Source organism: Mesoplodon densirostris, chromosome X, assembly GCF_025265405.1.
Source record: "Mesoplodon densirostris isolate mMesDen1 chromosome X, mMesDen1 primary haplotype, whole genome shotgun sequence".
In the NCBI taxonomy this organism is placed as follows: Eukaryota; Metazoa; Chordata; class Mammalia; order Artiodactyla; family Ziphiidae; genus Mesoplodon; species Mesoplodon densirostris.
Window position 1 is genome coordinate 106748788 of NC_082681.1, and position 18859 is coordinate 106767646.

An 18859-nucleotide genomic window follows, 5' to 3' on the forward strand; every position below is an offset into this window, starting at 1 on the left:
ACTCAGTAGGTTCCAGAGTGATTACCTTAACATTGGTCTGGCTGAATCAAAACAATCCCCATTCTTGTTTACCAAAGACCAGAAAGCCTGAAAAGAAAGAGGGGAAAATGTGAAACACGTAAAGGAAAAGTTGAAAAAAAATGATTCAGGGAATGACAAAAAGCTCTGATCTTCATATTGTTCTGATATTTCTACTAATATCTGTTTGGACCTGAATGAACTGACATTTTGAATTTTGACAGACTACTGATGAATCATGCAGTACTCACTAACTTTACCGACAAATTTTAAAAGGTGAAATCTAGAGGTGAGAGTTACACTGGAATACAATTCCTAAGAGGATCTTTTTTCCACTAGCCTCAATCCCCCAGCATTGCTGACATTTAAGACCACCTTTTGGAAATTCCAGAGAGAAATAGCTTAGCTGCTTTCTTCTACTTGGAAGTGTGAATATAAGTTGCTCCAGGTACCCTCCTTTCTACTTTTTTAATTTCAGCCTTTCCTTCAATTAACTTTGAGCCATTGCTATACTTGAGATGTATGAATTGGGGTTAATTTTTTTCCATTGTGAGTGTGAGTGCTTCAGGCCACAAAACAGAGAAGGGATCCACACTTTCTAATGAAAGAGAACTTTCTTACACTACAGAGTCCCTATCAGGAGAGCACTTGTAAGGGCTTCCAGTTACAACAATTTTGAGACCATCTATGTTACAAAAAATAAACACATAGGAGAAGATAAAACAGTGCCAACCATCATGGATGAAACTATTTTTGAGATGAAAAACTGACACTGTTGCAGTCTAATTTGGGAGGGGAGGTTCTAGGGAGGCACTTCTTAGAATTTTTCCATCAAGTCACAGGTGTCTTCATTTAAATGTCCAAGAATAAAAGGTCTCTGAAAACCCAGCAAGAAGTGCACCAAGATGGCTTTAGACTGAAATCTAAAGTCACAGAGAAAGCTTAGCTAATGGGCTCCAAAGAGAGCAATGGAAAATGTGAACAACTTCCCATGATGATTCCTAACGATGTTGATTCATCTCTACTCTAACTTCCCATGACTTGTGTTTAAGTCAAACCCAAGTCATGATTCAACACTAGTCCCCTTCGAGCTTCACCAAGCAAAATCTAGACCCGGTCATCCTACCCCTTTATTTTTGAGGCTTCCATTGTTCCAGTTTCGACTTAGTCCTTAAGCGTGGGGCACACCAGGAGAGATGTAGAAATGATGTATCCTGATGATGGCCAAGGATAACTGAAATGCCACCAGGATGAGAATATGTGGGTAGGCATGCATTTGCTTCAGGGTAAGCAAAAGTTTCAATTTATAGTTGTAGAAACAAAGAAACCAGAAGTTTAAAAATGCAGTCATATACTCCAATAAAATGTTTTTTAAAAATGCAGTCATGGGGCTTCCCTGGTGGCGCAGTGGTTGAGAGGTCGCCTGCTGATGCAGGGGACACGGGTTCGTGCCCCGGTCCAGGAAGATCCCACATGCCGCGGAGCGGCTGGGCCCGTGAGCCATGGCCGCTGAGCCTGCGCGTCCGGAGCCTGTGCTCCGCAACGGGAGAGGCCACAACAGTGAGAGGCCCGTGTACCACAAAAAAAAAAAAAAAAAAAAAAAAAAATGCAGTCATGAAGTACTAGAAGTGCTTATACTTGATCATTTCTCCACAAAGCTCTAAGTGAATACAAATAAAATATAAATATGGAGGAAAACTTGTGCCATAGTTGATTTTGTTAAGAAAACAGAAGCTTGAAAAAGAGATGGAAGAGGCATTTAGAATTAATCCCACTGGGAATATTCTGATTTTCCCTGTATTTCTAATTCCCGGGCATCTGACACACTTCTTTCATTACAATAAACATATTTACTTTAAAACTAATCATCCTTCAACTCCAGTGGCCTCTTGTGTTTTCCCTTTCATGATTTATTTCCTTTCTCTGTGGGTAAGTAAATTATTATGGTCATAGGTGCTATTATGAAATAAGAAGTAACGAAGTCAAACTCACACATAATGTGAAACAATGAATGTGCTCTTATTGACTTAAATCTAACAGATTCAATATTATACATTTTTAAATCATAAAAGACATTAGAAAATGATTGAATATAGTTATTTGGATGTGGAATTCTTCATTTTCATCAATATTCTTTTTTTAAAAGAGCAGAAGTTGTAATTATTAGTCACAATTATTTGTAATAACTCTAAGCCAAGAATTTTGTGACAACAGAAGAAATCTCAATAATGCAATACAGAACACACCATAACCTGGAACTCTCTTGGACCTTATTAATTATCATAAATAGCAGGCAGGACTTATTATATCGTGGCTTCACTCACATCAGAAACCTTCTAGCATGGACCTCGAGAATGGAATTATAGTAAAGAGAGTAAACCACTGAAGTAGTCTTTGTTTCTAATTTCTAAAGTATTTTGCCAACATTATTATCTGTTATACTGGACAAACAGCTGGTGGATATTTCTAATCTTTTAATGGTTGCTTCATAATTTTCCCCTCCATTCTATTTCTTCCTCTCTATAGCAAACGAGTGCCTGCTGTAGGAAGATCTTTCCAGCAGCTGGAAAGAGAAGCATGACTTAAAATTGCAGAGCCAAATGGCCCTGTCCCTGATGGATAAAGCTTACTTTATATGGATGGTGACCTGGATTCAGAAAAACTGGATGACACCTTCCCACTGCCTACCTAAAGAAGGGGCATAGGATTGACATTGACCAGAGGCTGCTGTGACAGTGACAAGTTTGGTGACTTGAACAGTGTATGAGATTTGCTGGGATCATTCCTGAAAACAGTACATCATTTCTCCCTTCCTAACTGATTACATCCCTTCTGAGTTATCCCAAAGGATTGAACCTTAGTAGTTGTACCTTTCAACTGCTAAGCAAATGTAGAGATGGTGCCCTTGCTGACAGGCTGTGAGCAGACAATGTGACATTTACTCCTCTTTATTCTCTCAAGACACATTCAAAGTCTGGAACGTGCTCCCTCCCCATCCCCCCATCTCTTCCATATCCTCTACCTCCCACCATGATACTTCCCTACTTTTCTGAATGAACTTCCCAATCTCTTCCATCTGACTTCACCTCTCACATTGCTGCCCTGTTTTTCTGGCCTGACTGATGCAAGCCTGAGGTGGAACTCTTCCTTTACTTCAGAGTCTGGGAATGACTCCTTCCTGCCTTTCCCTGGCTACACAACTCAGGCAGAGTTTCACGTCAGAGTTCTATGACTCCAATTCTCATGGAGCTCCTATACCGTGGGATAGAATTTGGGCCCTTAGCCTTTGCCTCCCTGAGGTCTAGGGAGAGGGGTGACCATGGTGATATGGTGCCCAGGCTAGGTTCAGGTGAAAGAGGGGGTGTCTGGCCTTTGTGTGGCACCATAATGAAGGGCCAAAAAGTCATCACTTCTAAGAGATCTCTAGTAAATTCGCCTAAGCAAGGGACTCTTTCTTCACAGTTCAATGTAGGCCCATATCATTTCTCAGTTATGGGTCTTTTTTTTTTTTTAATTTATTTGGCTGCACTGGTCTTAGTTGCGGCATGCAGGATCTTCATTGCCGTGTGTGGGATCTTCGTTGAGGCATGCGGAATCTAGTTCCCTGACCAGGGAACCGGTGGTGAAGTCCCTCAGGTATGGGTCTTTTTCAATTCTTGTTTCTACTCCCCTCCTACACACACACACACACACACACACACACACACACACACACACACACCCCTTAGCTGTCACCTCCCATCCTACTTCCAGCCAGATACCTTTTTTGTTTTTTGGTAGGTTTTCATTCAATGTTAACTATGGTTAGAATCTCTGCTCCACCATTTCCCTTTTTAGAGTAAATGCACGTCCACCATCCCTTATATGAAACCTCTGGGGCCAGCTGTATTGAGGAACTTTTTCAGATTGCTGAATGATGCTATGGTTCATATGTTGTAAATTAGACAACACCCAACAGGGTTTGTGGCTCCATATTTATTCACACTAAGTGGGATACACCAAAACCATAAATAGCCTCACATCAGTTTGTAAATGTTTTTTTTTGTTTTTTTATTTGTTTGTTTTTACCAAATGAGTTTGCTACAAACTTATGAAAAGAAAAACAAACAAACAAAAAACCTTCTGTCTTAAGAGCTTTTTGTATTTTTAAAATGAGGATTAAGGATTGGTGATCTGTATTATGCTGCGCAAATTCTAGACATATTAAAAGAGGAATGGAGCATTTTAGGAGAATTTGGCTTTTTTGTTGTTAAAAATGCCTTATTTTTCCAATTTTTGAGACAGTACAGAGACAATTTTATAGGTCGTACAATGAAGGATGGAGTTGTTCAAGTAAGCAGTTTAGTACAAGCCGGAAAAACGAAGCAAGGGGAGGGTGGGGCCGGAGGAGGAAGGAAGCCCAAACTAGATGGAACGAAGATAAAGAAAATACTGGCAGACTGGGACTGGAACTTATTAAAGGGCAAGTGATAGAATTTGGAGAATAAAAAAGATAACTTTGAGGGCATAGTCAAGAAATATTCTTAAAAATTATTTTCAAATGTACCTTATAAATCCACGAACATATATCCAGGTAAAAGAAAGATATCCCAAGCCTGGTCCTCCCTATTAATCGTCCTGGTTTATAACTTTGCAGTGTTCCATTAGGAACTGTTTTCAAGGATAAGCACGTAAGCTTCTTTCTCCTTGGAAGGTTGGGAGGCCAAGAATCTTGTTGGAAGTTAGAGGTTCCGGAGCTCAGAGTGCTCTAGCTTTCTTTGTTAAGTGCGGTAAATATCACGATGGAGAGGTAGGGGAACAAATGTAAGAAAACCATGGGTTTTTATTTCACATTGAGTTGGTTCTTATTCTCGTCATTTGACACTAACTCAACTGTTTCTTGCATTCAAAATGTTGCTTCGGTCAAAATGTAGTCAGCCCTATGGAAAGATGTAATCAGAAGAAAAGAAACTATTATCCGCAAAAAGTATGAACTCCTGCAGCATTGAGGATGGTGTTTCATTAAGAGAAGGCATTTCTTCCATTCTTCAGATCTTAACCACTATTTTTGGGTTTCTCTCCAACTTTTTCAGACAGTGAAAGATCTGGGAACACCCCTTCCCCCAATGAACTATCAATAAGTTGTTTCTTTTATAGGAAAATGGGCAAGTAGTCAAAGAGATACAGGAGACAGATAACCCTACCAATCACAAGCTGAACTATAGTCAGTTACAAATTGCAAATTCAATTTTCCCCCTCACGTACAGGGGGAAAAAAAGAGCGTCTCCTTAAAAACAGAGACAAGGTCGAACTGGGCTGAATCCTTAGCCCCAAGCACACAGTAAATATGCGTAGATTCATTACTTAAAGATATGCCGCTTTTCCTATGCCAGGCCCTGGGCTAGGTTTTCGGGGCACCGGAAAAGGTTAATGCCATGGAGGGATTCAGATCCCACTTGGCATAATGTAAAGCCGAATGAATAAAGGTTTTAAACAACGTACAAAGAACACAGCAGCGGGGAAGCAAGTAAGGTTTACATCACATTTTGTGGGAGCTCTCATTCCCGTTTTAGCTCCTGCGTTCTTTCTTTTCACGCGGCCCTTCCTAGGGGGCGCGAAAGGAGGCGAGCCCAGAGAATAGAAGCCGCAGTAGGCCGGCGGGGAAAGTTGGGAAATAGGGAAAACTGGCGGGAGGGGGCGGGGGGGAAGAGATAGCATCCAAGACTGGGTCCATCCTGAGTTTGAAAAGAGAACAAAATGCCTTTTGTCACTTTTCTCCACCTTCTTCCAAATCCCCCCGGGATGAGAAATTGGCGGGGCGGGAGGGGGTGTGTTACATCGCTGAGAGAGAACCTCTCTTTGCTCCAATGGCCACAGCCCAAGAAACCTAGGAATCTACAGCTGACGCCTTCTAGAAAAGGACCCACCCCAGCTCGCTAAGAAAAGGAAATCCACGTGACAGGAGGGGGTGGGGGCGGGAAGCCAAGCGACCCCGGAGCGAGCGCGGCCAGGGGCGGGGCCGGGGGCCGGGGGCCGGGCAGCTTCGAGGAATTGCCCCGCGCAGCGGTTCTGGGGCGGAGGGCTCGCATGGGGCTATGTGCGCGCAGCACACTAGGGTAGAGGACTCGCTGCGCGCGCACAGCGCACGGGGGGCAGAGAGAGAGCGGACCCATTCCGCGCGCACCGGGCAGGGGTGGGGCGGGCGCAAGCCTCTCGCGCCGGGAGCCTGGAGCCAGGAGCCGGAGCCTGACGTCGGCCCGGGTGCTGACCGCTGCCCCTCCCCGCTCGGCGCCGCCTCCCGCAGCCGGGGAGGGGCCGGGGCGGAGCGAGCGAGCGGGGCAGTGCCGGGGCGGAGCGGGCGCGGGCAGAGCGCTGCGCGGGGCCGGCGGCTAAGGTCCACGGCGGGAACGGCGTCGCTGCGGCTGCCCACGACCCGATCCCCGGCCGGCCGCCCCTCAGATCCACCTTCGTGGCGCGGCGGAAAGCGCGCGGATCCCCGAGGGAGCGAGTCCCAGCGCGCGGCGGCTCGGCTGCTTCCCTCCGTGGGAGGTCAGGCTCCCGGCTCTCCGGACCCGCCTGGCGTCCTCGTCTCCGGCGGGGCGGGCCGGCTGCGGCGCCCGGGACATGGCTTCGGCGGGCAGCGGCATGGAGGAGGTGCGCGTGTCGGTGCTGACCCCGCTGAAGCTGGTCGGGCTGGTGTGCATCTTCCTGGCACTGTGTCTGGACCTGGGGGCCGTGCTGAGCCCGGCCTGGGTCACGGCCGACCACCAGTACTACCTGTCCCTGTGGGAGTCCTGCCGGAAACCCGCCAGCTTGGACATCTGGCACTGCGAGTCCACACTCAGCAGCGGTGAGGGCCCGGCGCGCCGCGACCCCTGCCTCCCGCCCCGGACCGCCCCGCGCCCCGCTGCCTGGACAGCTACCGCCTCTACCCGCCTCTCCTTCTGTGTCCCCCACCCTAGTCCGCCCCCTCCATCCTGGCCCTTTGCGGATCCTCGGGCTCCAGGCAACTCCCTGATCTCCACCCCTCACCTCTCCCCAATCCCGGTCGCCAAACCCAGTGCAATGTCCCACGCCCTCTCCTCCCGTGGCCATTCCTCGGGCTCTGGAGTAACACGTATACTATTTTTTTTTGGTAATTGTTATCATTTAAGGGGAGAACCATGTGGCTGTGTTGAAAATGAAACGCCTTCCACACCCGCGTTAAAAAAGACACAAGCAAAAGCGCCCCAACTCCCACCAGGATGCTGTGGGTTCTCTCTGCCTTCCCCATTCTCTCTCAAGGAGGAATTTCCCTGAGTTTACCTCTGAGTGCCCCCGTTTCTGCCTGTTCTACTCCACTTTACCTGGGTTTTCCCGTGAGTTTCGGTTTGGATTTTAGTTCCTTAAATTCTTGAGGGATGTGAAGAGTTGGGAGAGGGACAGGCTTTAATTTCCTTGCCTTTTTTGGTGACACCGTCCTTGGTTGAGAGTTGCTCTTCTTTCTTTCCCACTCCAAATGCCTCTTCAGTCCTCCAGATCTTTCTTGCTCTTCTGCATGAGGTACTCACAGATGCCTGGAAAGTTGTGGCTTATTCAGCCAGCACTGGAAGCAGCAAAGGGATGGGGTGGAGGACGGAGAATTAGGTAGTCACGGAGGGCCTTTACCGCTTTACTCTCTCCTTGAGCCCCGGTTGCCTTCCCCTGCCCTCCCAATGTTACGCCCTTAGCAGAAATCTGACAACTTCCGATTTCTTGCTGCAAACCCCTATTCCTCGCTAATCTTGATTCTTCAGCTGCTGGTGTCAGTGCAGAGAAAGGGGAGTAAAAGGCAGAGGACCAGGCTGTGATTTTACACACGTACACGCGCACCCCTGAGAAACTCATTAAATTCCTTCGTGACAGTTTCCTGTCTTCTCTGGGACTATTTATAAAGCTTTACTGGAAACGTGTCAAGTTCCAGGCAAGTTGAAATAGGACAAAGAGCCACAAAAATCAGATTTGCTTTTGTCTTTGGTTTCTTGTTATAAGAGAAATTAGTGCACTTGGTTTAGTTTCTTCCATAAATTTGTCTGTTTACAAAAGGCTTTTTCTTTGATATTACCTCAAAATTTCCATTGAAGGATTTCGTCTTTGTTGCTTAATTTACTGTGGAGGGGACTGGTTGGCAGCGGGATGTCAACATTTAGGTCTTTTATTTCTTTCAGGGTTGGTTGTTTACAACTGAAGATAAAATAAATCGGTAAAATGCCTTTCTTCAGTAACCAGGGGATCCAAATAAACTTTGGAGAAAATATGCTTTCTTTCCCCTCTCCAATAGAAATGGAAATTTATGTAGGAATGCCAGCTCCAGCACGTCTCCTTAGCAACGTGAATCTTTTGCCCCTTTCTCTCTGTCTCCTGAAATAATAGCCCCCTGATTGCATAAAGACTTTTCAGATAGGTAGGAGAATCAAGCTTCAACTCCCATTTTCTTTTCAGGCCCGTATCCTTTTCTCTCGGCCAGGAATGTGGGGAATGGGGAGAAGCCAGCTCGAGTTTGTGGCGCGTCTGCAGCGTTTGCTAATCTTTCCTTCATTGCCTCCATACCCATTTATCTCTGCTTTTTTCCTCTCTAAGCAAGGAAATAGGGAGACACAAGCTTAATGCAAATATAGTTGTAATAGGACTCTGCAAGGTAAAAATCGGAGGCTGGTACAGCTTCTGATTTTTTTCTTCTAAACCCGTTATTCTACCCTCTTGCTGAAACTCATACTGCAGCATTTATTTCTTGTTGCGTTCCTGAAAATAAAATAGTTTTCATCCTAGAAAAAGTATACTTCAGAAGCAAATTGGGCTGGTGGAAATGGTTTTGTTGGAGGCTCTCTGGAACAAGTTATTGACTTTCTTTATGTAGTAGCAGTTCGTTTTTCCTCCCCAAGGTGGTGGTGGACGGGGAGGATGCAGGAGGAAAGGAAACAAAATGTGGAAAATCGCTCATCTCCCCACTTCACAAAGTCTATTTTCTTACAGTGTTCGGTGACTTGAAGCTTCTGTGCACCAGTATTCTGAAACAAGGGGGAAGCTTGAAGTGAAACGAGCAATGTTTTCCTTGCCCGTTCCAAAGGGCAGGCAGCTTTTCTCAGTCTGTTTGCTGTGTTGAATAGCAGAAAGCAGGGAGGGAAATGTCTTCTCTGAAGATTTTAAGAGATCCACTTCATTGTCTCTCGAAATGAATTACCTCAGGAGGAACCACCAAGGACAGTTTTACTGAAGGCCCTTTACCAGCATCTTCAGGGTTTAATTAAAAACCTTTGTCTTAATTAGAATTGAAACTGCCGTGAAGAGGCAAGCTTGTAAATACAGAAGGGAAATTTCAGGAATGTTTCTACCGATGACAATATGTCCTACTTAGGCCCAGTTCCTACGGAAACTTTCCCCTCAGCCATTATTTTTAAAGCCGCATTTTAATTTTGGTACCAAATGTGCATCGTTTGCTGCTTATAACCTGTTTTATGGTTTTAAGCAAAAGCAGAACCATTCCTTTTGTGTCCTGGTGTATTGTAGGTTGCGTCAGCACTTCTAGTACGAACCAGTAATCCGGGTGTCAGTCAACTGTAATGCTTTTCTCCGGTGTCCCAATTCAGTGTATGGGGGACTATCCAGGCATTCATCTTTAATGATGAATGTAAATTTCCCAAAAAGACAAATGAGAAAATGGCTAATAGACTGTCATTCGCGGTGGAAACAGGAAAAAAATAAATAAATTAAGTATGCTTGTTAGGAAGTTTAGAATAGGTAGTACTCACATGGCTGCTGGCCACAGAATTTCTAAGGATGATTTTGGCAGCCTTTTAATACATCTTAAATATTATTTTTAAATGATAGTAATGTTTTAGACCTTTGCTTAGTCGCATTTAGTTTTTATAACTTTTTTCCTAGAATATAATTATAGGGTTTCACAGCCATAGCAATTATAAGAGAATCCTTAGTACAAATAGGATTACTCAAGTGTATACAGAAAGCTGACACCCTAAACTTGACTTCAAACGTACTGTATAACCTCTAGGGTAATTTTATGCTTCTTCTTTAAAATTTATAAATACGTAGCTATTTCATATAAATCAGATTGCTTTTTTGACGTCTGTGTTATTTACTGACTAAGCAAAATGTAAGGGTGTGCAGATGGCCAAATGAACACAATTTACTGAGTAATTTTGGGATATAACAAGTGGCATTTATCCATCTTTCCACCCACAGAATACTTGATTAAATAGTTGGTTCCTTTTTCAAGGAATATTAACATTAGCACACTCTCCTAAAAATAGCTGCATTTGTAACGAGTCACTGGCAGTTTTGAAATGGCAGTGCGCTGTAGGCTAATAACAGGTGAATATTATTATTTTCAGTTGACAAGGGGTTCTTTTAAGAGTGCTTTGTATGTAGCTCATTTTTAAAAAACTGATATAAAAGTCCACTTTAAAAGACATTATAAGAAAACCTGTCTTGGGTGGTAGTTTAAGATAAACGGAACTGCCTAAACACCTGCAAATCTTAGAAAATCTTAGATACAGTGATTCTGAGTTCAGATGTGTATCATCTGTGCATATTTTGAATTCATATCTTAATTGGGAAATGTAATTTCATTGGAAAACTTTGCAATGTGATTTACTCCAGGGAAAGTTCAGCTTGTTGCTTGAAATGAGTTGATATTGATGCATGTTTACAAATAGCTCAGCAAGCCTGGAGGTCACAACAGTTATACTCTATTCTGGCTTCCTAAAAAAGAACAGAAGTAGAACAAATGGAATTTTATTTAACCTATACAGCGTAGACTGGTGCAAAATTATTCAAAGAGCAGCACTTAGCACCAAAACTTTCTTGATTAATAATTCAGAGAAAACCCAGTATAACATTTCAAGATCTTGATGATGATTTCCTTTTAAGGTCTCCTAAGACTCTGAAGTTCCCCAGATTGACTTTTACAAAGGACATTTTAATTTGTGGGCAGATATAATTCCTCTTTTGTTCACATTTGTAGAATGATTGTAATCTCCAGGGAGCCATTTAGATCAATCTTTGTCAGCTAACGGATTTGATGAGTATGTGAGAAGCCTGGCCTTTCATAAAACCTTTCAAAACAAAACCAAAACAAACAAAAGCATATCTCAAGCAATAGATTTTGCCCGCTGTCAGGAATAAATTTGAAGAATCACTTTCAGGTTTCTGTTTAATACTAAACCCACTTAGTGAGACTGCAAAAGTACTACTGGATATATTAGTGAAAAGGATTTTAGGTGCTCCAAAATTAGTCCCTGGATTGTATTACCTAAATATCACAGTAAACTTCTTTATGAACTCTGATAAATTATAACATAATCCTCTAGGAGGGCAGAGTAGTGTTGTGAAGAATATATGAGGCTTTGGATTCAAACTGCCCTGAACTTGACCACTTACCAATCATATGACCTCATACAGCTTACTGTCATCAGATGATTTGTCATGAAGATTAAATATGCAAACATACCTGCTCATTAGGGTTGCATTTCTTCCTTATATATTCAGAGAAGCAAACCCAAAGTGATAATTTTTTTCAATAATTGAGGACTTTTTCCTCCTTAAGTGGTAAACTTTTTTTGCATTGAATGATGAAGTGTGTTGTTAGTCTCAAATTTAAATTTTGATATGTACTTCCCAGCATTTAACAGTGCTCTTGGTAAATCATGATCACAAAATTATTGTCTAATAGCTACCTTTTATTCAGTACTATTCCAGGCCAGACATTTCTATTATTCCCAGTGCTGAATAAACTTGCAGTTTAGCTAATGTTATCTCCATATATTATTGAGGAGACCAGGTATTTTTGTAAGTTTACCAAGTTCTCAATCAGTGGTAGGGACAGGTTTTTTCCAAGAGTGTTCCAGTTATTAATGCTGGAAAACAAACCACCCCCAAAGTTAGTGGTGTCAAATGACAGTTATTTTTTTATGCTCATGACTTTTGTGGGTCAGGAATTCAGATAGGGCATAATGAGGATGGCTTGTCTCTGCTCCAGGATGTCTGGAGCTGGAGCTGAGGGTGATTTGAATGGCTGGAAAGTGGAACATCTGGAACTGCAGGATCTTCTTCCAAATGGTTTCACGAGGTTTGACTTATTGTTGGAAATGGCTGGGAGGCTGGACTCAGCTGGGACTGGCCTTTCTAGCATGGTGGTTTCAGCATAGTTGGACTTCTTTTCTTGCAGGATGAGTAGTTTTGCTGAGAGCAAGGGTTCAAAGATAACCAGTCTCTGTCTGAACCAGCCTGGGAAATCACAGAGGAGCCATATGTATAGTCTAGATTCCAGGGGAGGAGAACTGGGCTCTACTTCTTGATGGAGCAGTGGCAAGGTCACATTGTAGAAGAGCATGTAGGATAGGAAATGCTCTTGGGCCACATTTGCAAGTATAGTCTGACACTGGAGTCTAGCCAGAAATCTGCATTCTTTCTTCATTGCCTCTGAAGAACCAAGACAACTACATAGCTTCTTTCTTTAAGAACTTTGAATCAATTGTATAAATAACATTTGGCTGGGGCGAAAACTGCCCTCAACCAACACATGGCTTTAATGATTAATCACTTGTATGGGGTTACTCTAGATTTGGAATCAAATGAGCTCAAAAACTTAACCTGTCTACAAATAGAGAAAATTTTTCTCTATATATATTCAACCTTAGGTAATTTTTGGATTATAGTCTCAAATGATCAAGGATCAAACTGATTAAGAATCTGAACTCTTAATTTGCTACTTCATGTTTCATGAAAAAATTTTAGCCTTTCTTAGAAGGTTTTGTATGAGTCTGACGAGATGGTTTGTACATGAACACTAAAATGTAACAATTCCATACAGGAGCCAAGTTTTGTAGTGCTAGAAAGGTATGAGAATTGCAGGGATGTTTTTTGTTTGCTTGTTTTTTCATTATTTTAGTAACATGATTCTTCTCTTGATAATTACCTATATGTTGAATCACAGAATCACAGCACATTTGGAGTAGAAAAGATTTTAAAAAATAATCCTGCCTGATAAATTTATTGCATGGACAAGAAAAATAAGGCAAGACAGAATATTAAAGACTCAATAGAGAGATTGTACTTAGCCATAGTATTTTTGCAGGGTGGGTTTTCAGAATTTCCAGTAATATTGCAGATAACTATCTCTTGGTATTTGAAGGATTGTTGAATACTATCATGTATGGAACTTTGGATGAAGAAGTTAAGGACCACATGTGAAACAGCTGTCTACTTTTTAGAAGATTATTTATCATCCAAGATTTGATTTCCCATAGAATTTAAAGAGTCTTCAAATAGACTCATTTATGTTGATAAGTCCATTAAGTTTTAGATGTTTATTATCATCAAATTGTACATTGTTACCATGGCTAGTCCTTAAAAATCAACAAAAACTTCTTTTTCTTTAACTTTCTCTATGATAGGGTTCTTTAAAACAACTGCTTGATTTTAAGTTGAAAAACACTTCCAAAAGTCTGTGGAAGCCAGCCATGTAAGTTTCTTAAATTGATTATATGCATATAAATTTCACTGGATCAACTTATTACTGCATTCTGGCTTTATTTTTTTTTTAAAGATACATTTATTTATCAAGAGACTGATTTTCCTATCAACTTATTACTGCATTCTGGGGGACTTCCCTGGTGACACAGTGGTTAAGAATCTGCCTGCCTATGCGGGGGACACAGGTTCGCTCCCTGGTCCAGGAAGATCCCACATGCTGAGGAGCAACTAAGCCCGTGCACCACAATTACTGAGCCTGCGTGCCACAACTACTGAAGCCCATGCGCCCTAGAGCCCACATGCCACAACTACTGAGCCCGTGTGCTGCAACTACTGAAGCCTGCGTGCCTAGAGCCTGTGCTCCACAACAAGAGAAGCCACCACAATGAGAAGCCCGCACACTGCAATGAAGAGTAGCCCCCGCTCGCTGCAACTAGAGAAAGCCCACATGCAGCAATGGATTCCCAACACAGCCAAAAAATAAATAAAGATTAAAACAAAAACAAAAAAAACTTATTATTGCGTTCTGGCTTTTTTTTTTTTTTAAAGATACACTTATTTATCATGAGACAGATTTTTCCTTAAGCAGAATTTCATCCTCACATGTCAAAGGCATGGACAGTTAAATCTTACCGGTCTTTTCAAAGTATTGGATCATCTCCCTTGAAAATTAGACAAGGACACCTTCCTTACCCTTTTTTGCTCCTATATTTGTTTGGGATTTGGAGACATTAGTAGACCATCAATTTTCTGTTCTATTGTAGTCTTGCCTTTGGCACCAAAGACTCCCATTAATAAAACAAAACAAAACAAAACAAACAATAACCCCTACAAAAATGAAGCATCCATGGTTTCCAGAAAACCAGGAAAAATATATCTAGATCATTTTTATCTCTACCAGCTTATTAACTGTTGTGAGATTTAAAATGATAGTTTTAATGAGCCATGTTTCAAGATAAGGTCACAAATATTGTCTTTTCAAAATATATGCGTATTAGGCAAAGAGATGTTAAAAAAATAGAAGTTGGGACTCCGAGTCACATATTCTCTATGCATGAAAAGGCACATCCACAAAAGGACTCAAATTTCCATCAGAAGGAGTTTTATTTCTGTCATGTTTTATGGTCCTGAAACCAAATGTTCATCATAATGCATAGTGCTTTGTGAAGGCAACCTGGAGTCTTTTCCTAGCACTAGTAGGTGACTTAAAGAGAGATAGAAATGTCCCGGGAGGCCCTTTTCTATCTTCTCGTATGTATCCAAGTAGTTAACTTCACTGAAACATATTCATTGATTTCCTAGCAGGTGAGTAAGCATTGTCCAGGTACAAAGTCAGCTAGTCATTCTGGTGGTGAGAGCAAGGTGATGAATGAAAGTTTCTTTTAAACAAATTAATGAAATAATACAAATGTACGAAGTACTATAAAGGAGGAAATAAATATAAATTCACCTTCTGCAGGGGGGTAGAAGAAGGGCTCTCATCTAAAGAAGCTTGCTAACGGAACTGGTAGGGGCACTAGCTTGCCAAATTTATCCCTCCATATTTACTGGGGGGTGTTTTAATACTGATCGTGGGTGACTGGCTGGCTGCCTTCCATCTGCTCTTTGATTATTATTAGCTACGCTAAACCCATCACAAAAGCTTTTTAGTTGCTTAGAGGCAGGTCACCCACTCCTAGTCTTGGCATGGGTTTTCTTCTCGTTTTTCCAAATAACCAAGTTTTCCAAATTGTAACCTTCTTAGGTTTTTTCCAAAGAGTGGAGAAGGAACAATGTTTGATGTAACAAACACATCACAAGTTTATATATGTACTATGATTAGGAATTACTATTAAGAAATACCAGTACCCATTAGATAATACTAGTTACCATCAAATGCTAACGAAATCTTTAATATAATACTTGGTAAGAAACAGCAGCCATTAGCAGTGATGGTGTCTTTCTTTTTTGTCTAAATACTGAAACATACTTTAATAGCAGGGCTTTGGCTAAGCAGTGTATACAATGGTTTTATTTGGGAAAAAACCCACTATGTTATGGTGTTTAGATGATAAATTACATTTCCACCAAATTTCTGTGATAGAATTCTGTGAAGCAGCTAAAGTGCCCCTTTATTTGTAAAGAAAAAAGTATGTGTGTTCCTCAAACATCAACACAAAACAACTCAAAAGTCTTGAACGAAATTGTCATGGATTGAAAATTAATAACCTGTTTGGCACTCTTGGACCACCAGAATTTTCCAAAATTTTGGTAAAATTGACCTGCACTTTGGTCATTAAAATTGTTGCATTATGTATTTGGATGGTTACCTGGGGTAATTTATGTGCTTAAAATCGGGTTGGTGCTGTATTTCTGACACATTTTTTATCCATAAATGGGCCTAAAGAGTGAGACTTAAATCATATTGTTGCCAACTTAACATGGGTTTTAAAGTAGGTGCTTCTCTGACATTCCACTTGACTTTGTGCAGCTCGGTGCACACAGTGTCTATACTGTTTGTCATTTTATGAAAGACGTAGTTGTTTGCCATAAATATTTGTTTGCATGTGAATGTTAGTTTTGATATTAGTTGTTTGAAAAAAGAGATGGTCATTTTAATTACTGAAGTTAGAATCCGGATTCTTCTTTTGGCTGCCTTTGTTTGTGTCTGTATCCCATGGAACAGTGGAAAATTAACGCAATGCTGACGGATTTAGGTCAGGATGCAACTTAGCCAAGAAAACAAAGTTTAAACTCACTCACAAATGGTTCCGATTTTCCACTTCATCTGCCACATGCAGAGTAACTTTAAGGAGAACCTTGTGGATGGCTTGTGAGATAGCGTCAAGATGACAGAAAAGATTACTCTTCTAGGTTGAGTAGTGAATGATTTTGATTGCAGTTATGGATATCATTTTGGTGAATATTCTTTTGGAGAATTCAAAGGTAAAAATATAAGTGCCGGGGCTTCCCTGGTGGCGCAGTGGTTGAGAGTCCGTCTGCCGATGCAGGGGACACGGGTTCGTGCCCCGGTCCGGGAAGATCCCACATGCCCCAGAGTGGCTGGGCCTGCATGTCTGGAGCCTGTGCTCCACAGCGGGAGAAGCCACAGCGGTGAGAGGCCCGCGTACGGCAAAAAAAAAAAAAATATAAGTGCCTGTCTGGCACATTTCAGTGTGATTATAAAAGTTATTAAAATCAATATTTTACTTTCTGATGAGAATTATAGGAATAGTGAGAATTGTGCATTAAAATATTAGAATACACTCGGGGAAGTACCACCCACTCCTGCTGTGGGAGTTGAATTTATAAGGTTAAAAATGTGTTTCTTGGGCTTCCCTGGTGGCGCAGTGGTTGCGAGTCCGCCTGCCGATTCAGGGGACACGGGTTCGTGCCCCAGTCCGGGAGGATCCCACATGCTGCGGAGCGGCTAGGCCCGTGAGCCATGGCCGCTGAGCCTGTGCGTCCGGAGCCTGTGCTCCGCAACGGGAGAGGCCGCAACAGTGAGAGGCCCGCGTACCGGAAAAAAAAAAAAAAAAACATGTTTCTTCATTGCTTTTTTATCATATCTAATTTCCTAGAAGAAGTGACAATTGTGTGCTCAAGGATTTACATACAGTAGAACTAATCTCAGTGTATAAACAAAACCTGCAGAGGTAAATAAATTAGCCAGTGTCTGATGAGTTAAAGGTTTTGAAATGAGATGGGTGGAGGAAAGCTTTAGGCACTGGTGTGGTACACTGACCTTGGCTCAAAAGTGTGGAAAATGTATCATCATTTAGATTTTGCTTTTCCTGAAAATCGGAAGTAAATTTTGACCGTGAATTCCCCAAGGGAATGTGAATTCTCCAATTTGGCAGTTATAATGTGGCCCATAGAATTTTCATAATACAGTAGCAATTTCAGGCCAGTCTTATGTATTAGATTGCAAAGTAAGTCAGCACAATTCTGCAGAATACTAAAGCATTTATAGACATTGGAAACTCTGGCACCCGCTAATAAAAATACTTAGAAAGAGGATTTGAATTTAGTTCCTGAGTTGCACATTAATGTTGGACTTGATGTTTTGACGTATGGACTGCCCAATTTTTGTTCTGTAGCTGCGGGGGAAAGTATAACATTGTGTGTTTGTCTTTTATCTATATATATTTATTTATTTTAATTATTTTTTTCCTTTTTTCTTTTATCTTTTTTCTGTTAGAGAAAGCTGTCATAGGGAAGCACATACTTATCTTTAGCCTTGGCTTTTGTAGGTGCAGTTCCAATACATCTGGTTTGTCACTGTGTCAGTTTTGTCAAAATACTCTTAAGTGGAACCTGACATATACTATGCCAGCCTCATTTCAGGTTTCATTTCCGGATCCAAAACATCCCTCCCAGCCCATTTGAGACCTAACCAGTTTATGGACCAAGGTTGTACATTATTTCCTCCAAACCTATTATCACTTGTTCTCTCAGGTCTTAGAAACCAAACTCAGATTTCAAATCAGGTGGCCCAACATTGAACAATGAGCAATTTTAATTGTGCAGAACACTGCAATGTATAAAACAGAACCATGGCCACTGATGTTCTGCAGAGCTGGTTTACGTTCACTGCTCCACTACAGTATCAGTATATCATTTATAGAAATGTATAAAACTAATGCCGAGTAATAAATCTCTAAGGACTCTTAACACTTCATCAGATTAAATACTGTGAGGGCTATAAAATTGGGGGACTAAGATTGATATAGAAATTAACCAATTATGAGAACTTAAAATAGATGATTTTTTTGAAGAAATGGAGCTGAAAATTGAGAATTTTATGACATTTTGTTTTGCAAACACTGAATATGGGATAACAAGTATTTGTGGCATGCAAACCTTCTAATGGAAAAAAACGATTCATGTATAGTTTTCCAGTCATTTATTATAGTATTAATGTAAAATTGCCCGAATCCTGTAGTATATAACAAAATATTTTATATGTATATATTCTTGTTAAATCTACATTTGGTAGATAAGTAAATACATGTCTTTGTAAACATGAATCCCAGCCTATTATTTTAATGGCCATTAGTAGGTATCTATAAAAGTATTTTTGACTTGTTTTATTCCCCATCTCCTAGTCTTGTTCAGTAAGAAAGAGGAAAATGGTATCAGACCTATCTGCATAGTCCCTGACTTTAACTCATCTGTGAGGCAGGTCCTAATATTTGGACAGTGGATTCTGTTGCACTGTTCTCAGCTCCAATATGCCTAGTGCTGAACCTTGAAAACTACCCTGAGCCTCCTTGACTATGGTAGCCATTTCAAACTGCTTTTTCAGCTTACTGATTGATGTTCAACTGGTCAGCGAGTTAAAGCTTTGGTCCTGGGCAACCTGCCCAAGTGA

General features: G+C 41.4%; 1 protein-coding gene and 1 long non-coding RNA gene across 2 annotated transcripts in view; both read left to right on the plus strand.

Moving 5' to 3' along the window:
- Positions 1 to 6519: 6519 nt before the first annotated feature.
- Positions 6520 to 18859, plus strand: part of TMEM47 (transmembrane protein 47) — a 29823-nt gene continuing 17483 nt past the window's right edge. Inside the window, exon 1 of the mRNA XM_060086336.1 lies at positions 6520 to 6847. Within this exon, the coding sequence (XP_059942319.1) occupies positions 6622 to 6847 (226 nt within the window). The 5' untranslated portion in view covers positions 6520 to 6621. The remainder of the gene's footprint in view (positions 6848 to 18859) is intronic.
- Positions 8227 to 14002, plus strand: LOC132481449 (uncharacterized). The gene is made up of 3 exons (XR_009530829.1): positions 8227 to 8461; positions 13428 to 13495; positions 13580 to 14002. It is a non-coding gene; the product is annotated as an uncharacterized LOC132481449 (long non-coding RNA).